The sequence below is a fragment of the Hemicordylus capensis genome, chromosome 16, assembly GCF_027244095.1.
Source record: "Hemicordylus capensis ecotype Gifberg chromosome 16, rHemCap1.1.pri, whole genome shotgun sequence".
Taxonomy (NCBI): Eukaryota; Metazoa; Chordata; class Lepidosauria; order Squamata; family Cordylidae; genus Hemicordylus; species Hemicordylus capensis.
The window spans coordinates 17,336,348-17,347,995 of record NC_069672.1 but is presented as its reverse complement, the minus strand read 5'-3'; the positions used below and the strand labels follow the sequence as shown (position 1 = coordinate 17,347,995).

Sequence of the window (11,648 nt, the reverse complement as noted above, 5' to 3'; positions counted from 1 at the left end):
TTTTAACTTGGTTGCTCAGAATCTGATTTGTGTTTTGCTACCTAAACTGCCGCAGCCTCCTATCGTAGTGCAGGAGAGGAGAGACTCCTCCGACACAGGCGTTGGGTTCCTTCGGACTGCAAGCCCAGAAGCAGCGCTCCAGTAACTTTGGATGTCTTTTATTCAGTGTCTATATCCAGCACTGTATAAATTAACAAGAAGAAGGGTCTGATTAGGATTCATGCCTATTTAGGTCTACATGGCAGTTCTGAGTCCTAATTCCTGGGGGGAGGCACTTTGAAGATGCTCAGAGTTACCCTTTCCTTCTTGCTTTACAGATTGGGGAGATGAGTTCCAACAGAGCATGGCTTGTTGAATTAAAGCCCCAAACTTTAGCATAGGGACGCAGGGTGGTGTGTGGCAGGGGGCTGCCCCCTTCTTAACACCCTCTTTGTAGGTTAGGTCTGCAGAGCCCTCTGTCGTTTGCCTCAAGCTGTTCTCAGATTAACAGACCCTGGCTTGAATGGATGGTTCCCCCCCTCACTTGCAACAGGTTCCGCAAGCCCAGAAGGCAAATGGCCACAGACAGGCCAGGGAAAGCCTGGAAGGGGAAAGGTGGACTTGACGAGGAGGAGGAGGAGGAGGGGACAATTTTGGTGCTGGAAAAAAACTGGCGACCCTGTCCGAAAACGCGGAGGAGGGTGAGAGGTAAGAGGCGCTGGCAGGAGGTGGGGACCCTCTTGCTCCAGAAAGACCCTGGAGATTTCTTGGGCTATTGCAGAAAAGGACTAGCTGGCAGCCCTTCTAGGTGGAAGTATGTGTCTGGGGAGAGTGGAGTATAACTGGAGGATAACAGCTCTGCTGATAAAGAGCTCTGTGGCTCTCAAAAATCTGCATATTCTCACTGCCCCATCTTCACCCCGCCCCACCAACACACACACATGAACACACACAACCACATAACTTGGCATTTTAAAGCAACCTAGAGGTTGCTGCTCCGTTTTTCTGGATGGTGATGGGGTGGAAATCTCCCAGGCTTGCATTCCAAAACCGTGATGCAAAAATTGATTTAGTGAATTGACAGACAGGGTGAGCAGTTCCTGCCACCCACCCAGCCTGGTCTGTCTGGCAGTTTTAACATTCTGCTCTGCACGGCAGGCGTCCCAGGACTAATCTACATTTCCTACCATCCCCAAACGGTGTGTGCCTGCTGGGGGAGCGGGGAGCCAGCCCATGTCCTTGGGTGCTAAACGGCTTGGAAACTAATCTGAGACACCCTCGGAATCGGGTGGACTTCGTGATCCCGCCCTGAGGAGGGGAAGAAGTTGCACATTTGCCAGGGAGCTCCTTGGGGCTGAGGAATGCCGATGTTTCTGTTGCCCTTTGATTGGCCACACCACAAGAAAAGGCAAAGAGGAGTCTGTTTTCGGGACACAAACGTGTGCATTTCCCAAGGAGATTAAGTGATTTTAAAGCAATCCAGCTTTAGGAATGGAAATTTCAAAGTGCCAAGACCACTCCCAACTTGTGCCCAGGAAGGCAGGATCCTGACGGTCTCCGGGGGCCCGACTCACCCGGCCCTCTCCCGCCCCCTGCAGGCTGCCTGGAGGGCATCAAGCGCCAGCTCTTCCGTGTCGGGGACGACTGGTACTTCCTTTTCGCGCTGGGGGTGATCATGGCTCTGGTCAGCTTCGCCATGGACTTCACTGTCTCCAGGGTGGCCCACGGTAACCATTTCACAAGCAGAGTTCTCGTCACCGAGGCGCCGTCACAACGTCCGCCTCCAAGCCCTGCACGGTCTCGGCTTTCCCGCATGTGCTCCGGTTCTCGATTCGGGAGCTGCTGGGTTAGGGTTGCCAGAGGAGGAGGAAGTGAAGTCGGGAACGTGGGAGGAGAGAGCCTGGACACGGATAGGGAGACAGACGCTGTGTTTTTAAATGGAGTCCCCCAATACCACAACGGATCATGGGCAAATATTTTGCCCAAAGTGATATTTATATTTATTTGATTGGTATACCGCCTGCTTCCAAAGGCTCTCGGCAGTCCACAAAAGTAAAACCAACCACTGAAAACATTCACCGATGACTAAAAGCCAGGCAGTTAAAGAGAGAAACAGATTTCCACTGCGCCCTGTTTTCTGTTCTACTATTCCAGCCCACATGTGGCTCTACCAAGAGATCGGGGATTACCTGGTGCTGAAATATCTCTCCTGGACGATGTACCCCATTGCTTTGTCGGCCTTCTCCACCGGCTTTGCACAGAGCATCACCCCACACTCTGGAGGCGAGTCTGGGGGCAGCAGGGGCTGGGGAAGGTGGGGGCAGCAGAGGGGACTGGGGCACTCTTGCTCGGGGCTTCTGGGTCATCCAGAAGTGGCCCAGACTGGGGTGGAGGAGGCCACTGTGGCCATGAAGGCTGCAGTTCAGCGGGCCTGCCAAGGTCCAAGGGAAGCTCTCTCAAGGACGAGGGGCCCCCCTCACCCCTCCTTGTCCCGCGTGCCTCTGCCAGGTTCCGGCATCCCCGAGCTCAAGACCATCCTGACCGGGGTCCTCCTGGAGGAGTATCTGGCCATCCAGAACTTTGGAGCCAAAGTCGTGGGGCTCACCTGCACCCTGGCCTGTGGGAGCACCATCTTCCTCGGGAAAGTCGTAAGTGCCCGGCTGGGCTGGAGGCCACCCAAGGAGGAGCCGCCTCTTGGGGCCCCGACTTGCATCATGGCCCTGCAGTGCAGGCCGCCGGGTGCCCAGCTCCTCCCCTCCAAGGCCTTCGCGTGGCCCTGGCCTTTTCCGCAGCTGCTGCCACATCCCGAGTGCTTTCCCTTCCAAGAGAGCTGAGTGCCACAGCTGCACCCGGTGCTCAGCGCCCCCTCTCCCCACCTCCCAGGGGCCTTTCGTCCACCTCTCCAGTATGATCGCTGCCTACCTGGGAAGAGTTCGGACCAGCGTCTCCGGGGACTACGAGGTAAGAGGCCCAGGCCACGGAGCAACCTCCCGGCCCCTTCTTCGTGGGGAGCAGCTGCCGTTGCTTTGGAGCAGAGGGGAAAGGCTCCTCCAGGTCCCCCAGGGCGCGGAGAACACCAAGGGGAGTCTGGCCCCTCGATGGGTGGGGGGAGGGAGGGAGGCAGGCAGGCAGGCAGGTCCCCAGGGCCGACTGCTGGCCACGCAGCGGGAGAGGAGGCCCTCCCCGGCAGCCAGCCTGCCAGTGCCAGGGGACGCCCGTCCAGCCCCCCTTGGTGGGGTTTCTCAGCCACGCCCCACGCCCCGTGGGCTCCCCCCCCCTTGCAGGATAAAAGCAAGCAGAACGAGATGCTGGTGGCAGGAGCAGCTGTGGGTGTGGCGACCGTCTTCGGGGCCCCCATCAGCGGTGAGTGTGTGGGGCACATGGGACGCCACCCCAGGGCGCCAGAGGTGCAAAGGGACACACCCAGCCGGGGGGAGCCAGGGTCAGGGAAGGCCACGCGATGCGCCCCATCCCCCCCAGCCGTGGCCCGGGGCAAGGGGCTCGGGCTGGGTCCACAAGAGCACGTGGGCACGTGGGCCAAGGCGGGTCCAGAAACAAGCCCCACGGCCCTCCCACCAGAGCGCTCCAGGCGCTTTGAAGGCTTGCTGGCCAGCCTGGTGAGGAGCGTGCAGAAGACTTCTGGGCAAGCGCACGGCTCTGAGAGAGAGAGAGAGAGAGAGAGAGGAGGCGGCTGGTGCCCCGAGCGGGAGGCCGGCAGGTGGCTTGCCTGCTGCTGCTGCTGCTGGCGGTGGCCTTCGTGGCCTCCTCGTGAGCAACTCCCCCGCCGCCAGTCACACAGGGCCTGGCCTGCCTCCCGCAGGGGTCCTCTTCAGCATCGAGGTCACGTCCTCCCACTTCGCGGTCCGGGACTACTGGAGGGGCTTCTTCTCGGCCACCTGCGGAGCCTTCATGTTCCGCCTCCTGGCCGTCTTCAACAGCGAACAAGGCAAGCCGGCCGGGCCGGGCGAGGGGCTGTGGGTGGCAGAGGCCCCCTGCAGTCTGGGGGAGGCGCCTTCCCCAACCGGCTCCACGGCGTCAGGCGCTGGGCAGCCAGGAAGGCGCCTGGCCAAGCTGGTGGCCCAAGGTCAGGGAGGCCACGCCAGGGAACAAAGGGCACCCCCGCGGGGAGAGGAGGCCGGGAAGCCGCCCAGCCTTCCTGCTGCGGGGGCAGCCGGTGGGTGATCCCGCGGGGCAGGGCTGACCTGGAGCCTCAAAGGCTTAAGCAGCTGCTGCAGTGCAGAGTCCCGAAGCGGGTCTGGCATCCTGGCATCCCGAAGGCCACAGCCTGGACGCGTGGATGCCTGGTTGGGATGGAAGGCCAGAGGAAGAGCCGGGCGAAGGGGGGCGGGAGAGGAGGGGAGGCCACGTCCGCTGCCCTGGCAGCTCCTCTCTGCACTCCGCCCCCCTCCCTAGAAACCATCATGGCCCTCTTCAAAACCAGCTTCGAGATGGACTTCCCCTTCGACCTGCCAGAGACCTTCCTCTTCATGTTCCTGGGGTAAGCAGGGCAGAGGAGGCTGCCTGCACCGGGGTGGGTGGGTGGGGGCGTGGGGTGCCAGTGGGGAGCGTCACCCTCCCGCCTCGGCGTCTCCTCCCCTCTGCAGTGGCGTCTGCGGCGGCGTGAGCTGCGCCTACCTCTTCTGCCAGCGCTGGTTCCTGGGATACGTCCGGAGGAACCCGTTCACGGCCAAGCTGCTCGCTTCGGAGTAAGCACCTGGGTGGCAAGCAATGGGCCCTGTGCCGGAGGGCAGAAGAAACCCGCTGGTCTGGGCCGGCCATCAGGGCCCTGGCACGCCCCACAGGAGCCAGCTGGCCAAGTGGCTTTCAGCCTCTCTGCCCTGCTGGGTAAAGCAGAAATCCTAGAAGCCTGCCTCGCAGGGGCGCTACGAGGGCCAGCGAGCTAAAGATAATTAAATGCGCCATGCAAAGTAACGAGCAGCAGGCACCACCTTCCTTCCCACCCTTCTTCATGGAGTGATCTCATGCCTGCCGCCGCCACCGCCTCCTCCTCCACAGATCTGTGACACGCTGCAAATCTGGCTGAGTTCTGACTAGGCGGGGTGGAAAGCCACGGAGAGGGCCCAAGCCAGGCTAACAAAAATAAAAACAGACGATATCGGAACAAGCACAGTTTGCACAGCAGAGATGCTTTTTCCTTTGGGTGGGGGACAACCAATGTTTGCCAGCATTGCGGACACCACACACACACACACGGCCTTAAGTTTCCCCAAGTGTTATGCAGAACTGTACTCAACCATTCAAGCGGCACAGAAGTCTTTGTTGCTTCCTGCCTGATAGAAGAACTTCTGTGTCACCCCTAAAGCTTGCAGACTTCTCGGCCAGCAAACAGAGGCTCGGAGAAGAAAGGCCCGCGCTCCTTCCCTTGCCACAAGGGAAAGGGGCTCCAGCCGGAGCCCTGCAAGCCTGAAGCGCTGCCCCAGACACCCCCTGCCTCCCAGGCCTGGCCCCGCCATGTCCTCAGGCCCTGACGCCTCTTTGCTCTGCTTTCCAGAAAGCCCCTCTACTCGGCTCTGGTCGCCCTGCTGCTGGCCTCCGTCACCTTCCCACAGAGCCTGGGACAATTCATGGCCTCCAAGGTAAGGGCTGGCAGTCCTCCTCCTGCTGCGTCCGTCCATCCGTCCGGAGCAAGGTCTCCCCCCGCTCAGCCGGCCTTCCTCCTCTCCTCAGCTGAGCATGAAGGAGCTCCTCAACTCTCTCCTCGACAACCGCACCTGGGGCGTCCTTGCCCAGAATGCATCGCTGGTGGCGCGGCCTCTTCAAGTGGACCCCAACAACCTCTGGCTGGAGTGGTGGGACCCCCACATCACCATCTTCGGCAGCCTGGTGGTCTTCCTGGTGATGAAGGTAGCCCACCTCCACGTGTGTGTGTGTGTGGGGGGGGGTGTCTGTGGGGTCTGACGCAGGCAACAGCGATGGGGCCAGGGCTGGCTCTTCTCTGGGACGGGGGACCCCTCGCTCCCCAGAGGTGTGTAGAAGGGTGCGGAGGAGTTTCTGGGGAGGCTCTGCTGGCTAGTCTGAAGCCCGGCTCTTCCCCAGGGCTCCTGACCATCGCCCCACAAGCCCTCCTGGTTTCTGGGTCCTGCACGAGGCTGCCTCCGCCTGGCCTCTTCCCTTGGCCCTTCGGATCGCTGGCTTCCGTGCCTCCTCTGCTGCAGCAGAAGGCTTCTTTCGTCCCTACCCCTGCCTCAAGTCGCGTTCCTGCCCCAAGAAGAACAAAAAAACACCCCCCGTCCTTCATGGGTGCAGCTGGGCTAGTCATCAGCCTTCCATGACTGACTCTTTGCTCACAGAAGTTGGAACGCTGATGAGCAGTCTGTGACCTCAAGTTATGTCCCTCTTTCATCTTGCAGTTCTGGATGCTGATCCTGGCCACGACTATGCCCATGCCTGCTGGATACTTCATGCCCGTCTTCGTTTACGGTGGGTAGCCCCCCCAAACCATCCCTCTTTCTAGAAGTGTCTCACTTTCGGTGTCAACTGTTTTGCTGACAGAGAGGAAGATGGAGACGGACTGTGGTTAATCCAGTCTGAAACCAGTTCAGCACACACAGGGAGGATCAATGGCACCTCCTCAAGAGCAACCAGCTTGGCTGTTCTCTCCCATACAGGGGCTGCCATCGGGCGGCTGGTCGGAGAGGGGGCCGCCTTTCTCTCCCGCCGGGGCCTGACATCGGAGGGGGGGACCAGCCCCATCACTCCCGGAGGATACGCCCTGGCAGGTGAACCTGGAATGCGCTGGGATGGCGAGCAAGGAGGCCGGAGCCTTGGCAAAGGGCCCCTTCTGCCCCACCGACTGGCTCAGGGGCTGCTGCTCCTTCATCCTGGAGGGATGGTGGTGCCGAGAGAGGGCGAGGAACGGCCAACCGAGGCTTCCTCGTGGCACTAGCCAACCTGTCCCCTGGGAGAAGCCAGGGCAGTTGCGCTGGCAGGGGACGGATACCCGCTTGCCGTGCGACCCTGTCCTCCGGCAGCCGCGGGCCCACCCCCCCACCCCGAGGCAGCCAGTTGACCTTTGGGTCTCCCCCACAGGGGCAGCCGCCTTCTCGGGCTCGGTCACCCACACCCTCTCCACGGCCTTGCTGGTGTTTGAGATGACGGGCCAGATCGCCCACATCCTGCCCGTCACCCTGGCCGTGCTCATCGCCAACGCCATTGCGCAGAAGTTCCAGCCCTCCTTCTACGACGGCACCATCATCGTCAAGAAGCTCCCTTACCTGCCTCGCATTCGGAGCAGGCACATCGGGTGAGCCAGACCTCGCGGGGTGGAGGTGGAATCCTCCTCGCCGTGCCCTGGACTGTGGGAGGTTTGGAATTGCCAGGAGGGTGGGAGCTGTGCCCTTTAATCCCAGCTCTGTGGAGCGGACTATGGACTAATACGCAGGGCAAGCGCACTCCGCACATGCTCGGAGCCTCTCTTGCCATACATATTTAGAGGCTCCAAGCAGATGCTGGAAGACTGTCAGGGAAGGAGAGGGCAGAAAGTGGACCCCTCATCCCTTTTTCGGGGACCTCGGCTGCAGCTGAGGCCTGCTCTCCCTCCTCCAGCTCCTACAAGGTCACCACACAGGAGTTCATGAACAGAGAATTCACGGCCTTGCCCAAAGACGCCACCTTCCCAGAGATACTCAGAGTGGTCACCTCAACAGACGACGCGGAGTTTCCGGTGGTGGACAGCGCTGGTACTGCAGCTGGGGGGGGGCACAGGGGGGCACGATCCCCTCCACCTAGTCCTGGGCACCCAATTTCCCCCTCTGTCTCCTCCCCAAAGGCCAGGGGCTCCCCGGTGGGCCTGCCCTGAAGTCTTGGTTTAGCTTCTCGCCCTGCAAGTGTGTGTGGACACCTGCACAGCCAGGCAGGCAAGAGTGAGGCGATGTCCCCCCACCCACTTCCGGTTTCCCTCACTCCTGGTGTGCTGAGCAACACTCTAGCCCCGGGCAGGGATTCGGGGCGAGAGTGTTGTGCACACGCAGGCTACTGAGGAACTGGACAGCGTACAGGAGTCTGCACACACGCACATGTTTGTGTCTGACTGGCTGCAGGAGTGAGCCTGAGTCCAGACCGCCCCACACGCGGGGGGTGGGGTGGGGAGGGGAGTGTGCTGCCTTACAGGCACGGAACACAACCCGGGGAGCACTCTCCACATATACAGATCTGTGCGCAGCTTGCGCATGCATCGAGCATAAGGTTTGAACAAGGCTAACAGGAATCATAAAAGCAAAAGCAAACAGAAGACATATGCATTTTTAAAACACTCAAACCGGACATCCACACTGCGGTTTAAACTCCCATGTGAAACGCCCCTTTCTGCAAGTATAAAGTGATGCAGATTGTGGGGCAAAAATACCCAGCTTCACATATACACAGATGGGGTCTGAGCTGTCAGTGACTGGCCAGGAGAGGGAGCCATGGGGCTGGCTTTAAAAGGGGCTTAGATAAATCATGGAGGACAGGCCTCTCCATGGCTACTAGACTAGTGGCTGTGGGCCACCTCCAGCCTCAGAGGCAGGGTGGCTCTCCGTCCCAGCTGCAGGAGAGGGGGCATGCGCAGACCTCTTGCCTGGGGGCTTCTCAGAGGCATCTGGTGGGTCTCTGGGGGAAACAGGAGGCTGGACTAGATGGGCGTTCTTATGATCCAAGCAACTCACCTCCATCTCTTTCTCCGCAGAGACTTTGATGCTGGTGGGAATGGTCCAGAGATCAGAGCTGATCAAATTTCTCCAGACCCATGACGATGCCAGCCTGCCCCACAAGGAGCGCGGGGAAGAGGTGGGTCACGCACCCTGAGAAGTCCCTGCAGCGGAAACCGGAGCCTCTTTCCAGGGAGACGCCACCCCACGGCCACTTAGCGGGAGAACCCCCCTCCCGCCCACGCCACCCTCCTCCTCCGCAATGGCCGCGGCTCTGGACAGCAACACTCGCCCTACAAGGAGCTGTTTTTCTCTTGCAGTCTCCATCCTGCCGGAGCCTGGGCTACGGTTGCGTCATCAGTCCGGTGACGCTGCAGCTCTCCCCTTGGACGTCTCTGCACCAGGTAGAAGGAGGGCGAAGGCTGCAAGGCATATATATGAGAGGAGAGAGAGAGAGAGAGAGAGAGAGAGAGAGAGAGAGAGAGAGAGAGAGAGAGAGAGAGAGAATGACTAACCACACGGGTGGAGGTGTGTGGTGCGTGTCTTGGCCCTCTTGGGGCTGCGCTTGGCACACAAACAGAGCACAGCAAGGTGGACGGCAGCCCTGAAGAGACGGGGCCCCCGCGGCCCCCAAGGGAGCGGGAGGGCTCGCTCGTGCTGAGGCCGGGGGCCAGGCAGACCGAGGCCACTCCCGGGAGCCTGTTTCAGCTGCCGTCCCCGCCCTGCTCTCCCAACAGGCGCACAACCTTTTTGAGCTGTTAAACCTGCAACGCACCTTTGTCACCCAGCTGGGAAAGATGGTTGGGGTCGTCTCCAGGAACGAGGTAACCAAAACTGGCCCACCACACACTGAGCTGGGAAGGAAACAGGCTGGAGGCCTCTTTCTCCTCCGGGCCCCTCGGAAACCGGCCTCATGCATCTGTTTGGGCCACAAGGTGGCAATGGGGACTGGGAGGCAGGCAGAGTTGCAGCTGCTCTCTCCTTAATGATCGAGGAAGTGGGGGGAGCCCTTGCCTTGCCGTGGTCAAAAAGGAATGCAGCGCGAGAAAGCGGTTCCCTCTCCCCGAGAAGCGTGCAGTCAAGACAAGGCCCAGGGCCAGCACCAGCCACGGGGAAGGTGCCATGCTGGGGTGGAGCGCGACCGTGGCTCTCCCTCTGCTGAACAGAAGGGACACCCACCCCTTCCCCGCTGCTGACTGGTTGACAAGCATTTGCTTGACCAGAAAGGCATCCGTGTAATCAAGAAAGGCCTTTGTAAAGTGTTGTCTAAAACAGAAGTACTTACAAACGCTGGCGAGGACAGATCCATCTTAGGAGCCTAGGAAGCTGCCTTCTACTGAGTCCGGCCCTTGGTCTGTCTAGCTCTGTGTGGTCTACCCAGACTGGCAGCGGCCTCTCCCGGGTTGCAGGCAGGAGTCTCTTTCTCTCCGCCCTCTCCTGGAGATGCTGCTGCCAGGGAGGGAATCTGGGACCTTCTGCATGCAGACTCTCTTCCCCAAGTGGCCCTATCCCCTTGGGGCGAGGGGGGGGCGGCGGAATCGCTTGCAACAGTGTCCACACACACGTAGTCTCCCCCTTCAAATGCAAGCCAGGGCGGGCCCTGCTTGGCAAAGGGGGCAACTCACGCTTGCTAAGTTGCTACCAGAAGACCGGCTCTCCTCCCTCATCATTCTCACAGACTGTCTGTCCCTCTAAGGCATGCACACATGTGCGCGCACACAAGTTCTTTGATGTCCACCCAGTTGATTTTAGATCTTGCGCAGGTTGGATCAGGAAGTGTTCGGGCACATGCTGAAGGCACACTGCCTTGATACTGCCCCCCCGAACAAAACTCATTCTGCGCACAGATGGAAGTGGGGAGGGGGGGAATCCTGGCTGTGACTGTTAACCCAACCGCTTAGAGCAGAGCCCTGCTCTCCGTGTTCATTCATCCAGCCTCCCCGCTTCTCCCTTTCTCTTCAGATCAGGAAAGCCATCGAAGACCTGGCAAACCCCAAGACCACCAAGTAAGCAAGAGGGACGACCCCCTCCCTCCCTCCCTCCCAGCTCCTGGGGAGGGGGAGATGCTGGCACAGCCACCCACTCAGCTGTCTGCAGAGGACCTCACTGGAGCAACCGCCTGCTGCTTGGGCTTTGGACCTTGGAGTCTGGCTTTGTGTGCAAATTAAAAACCTACGTTCCAATCCTCTCGCTCCTGGAGAACAGGCGCGTCAGCCACGTGGCGGGGAGTACGGGGGTCAAGGGGAGCCGGGCCAGGAGCGGAGGGCCTCGGCCCCCCAGCTCTGCACCCAGAAAGAACGTCCCTCGCCCCACCCTGTGTGGGGCGCATGTGCAGCTGGCATCCCAGACGGGCACATACCTGGCCATGCCACCAGGGGTAACGCTTCCTCCACCAAGCCCTGCTTGACGAGCCTCCCAAGCCTGCGCGCAGCGGAGGGAGTCGGGGTCTCTGAGCCCAGGGGGGGAATCCAAAAGCACGACCCATTCAAGTGCCACCAAGCGGTGAGCAAGCTTGCAGGTGTCACAGAACTCTTCTTCAGGCTGGCTGTCGAACAAGAGGGAGAGAGGAACGGTGGGCCTCATGGAAACTTCCCCAAGTCTGCCGCTTAGAACAGCTTCCGTGGAGTGACCCCACGTTCCAGCAGGAGGGAACTCCGACCTCCCGCCGGCTCCACACCAGACCTCCTCCGGCCCAACAGCCTCCAGAGGGGGCAGCCCAGCAGGCCGCCTGGCTCTCGTCCACTTCCAGGGGCAAGCCACACCTCGAGCGGCCACGAATGGCATCGGAGGCAGGGAAAGGGGGCTTGCCCTGCTTGCAGGGACACAGTGGAGGGGGCTCCACCCAGTCAAGGGGTCACTGCTGCATGCCAGGCACACGCGGGGGGGGCGCTGGGGGCTCCATCCCCACTGCCCTCCCCCAGGGGGTGGGGCAGGAGTGCTGCCCGGGCCGGCCTCCCCACCTGGCTCTCACGCTGCAGCTGGCAAGCGCATTCCTTGCGCTGGGTTACATCACACATCAGA

At 60.7% G+C, this 11,648-nt stretch overlaps 1 protein-coding gene across 3 annotated transcripts; it reads left to right on the top strand.

The window, feature by feature from the left end:
- Positions 1-177: 177 nt before the first annotated feature.
- On the top strand, positions 178-10,810 carry LOC128338683 (chloride channel protein ClC-Kb-like). 3 transcript variants are annotated; one of them, XM_053281441.1, is made up of 19 exons: positions 178-687; positions 1,578-1,706; positions 2,134-2,262; positions 2,488-2,627; positions 2,863-2,940; positions 3,264-3,342; positions 3,800-3,925; positions 4,393-4,477; positions 4,584-4,685; positions 5,492-5,576; positions 5,668-5,844; positions 6,351-6,420; positions 6,609-6,719; positions 7,030-7,243; positions 7,546-7,679; positions 8,666-8,766; positions 8,948-9,031; positions 9,365-9,451; positions 10,590-10,810. In XM_053281441.1, exons 1-19 carry the CDS (start codon positions 507-509, stop codon positions 10,635-10,637), a joined length of 2,160 nt encoding a protein of 719 aa, XP_053137416.1. In that variant the 5' UTR covers positions 178-506; the 3' UTR covers positions 10,638-10,810. The 3 variants fall into 3 exon arrangements, with proteins under 3 accessions (XP_053137416.1, XP_053137419.1, XP_053137418.1); XM_053281444.1 differs by lacking the exon at positions 1,578-1,706; XM_053281443.1 differs by lacking the exon at positions 9,365-9,451.
- The last annotated feature ends 838 nt before the right edge of the window (positions 10,811-11,648 follow it).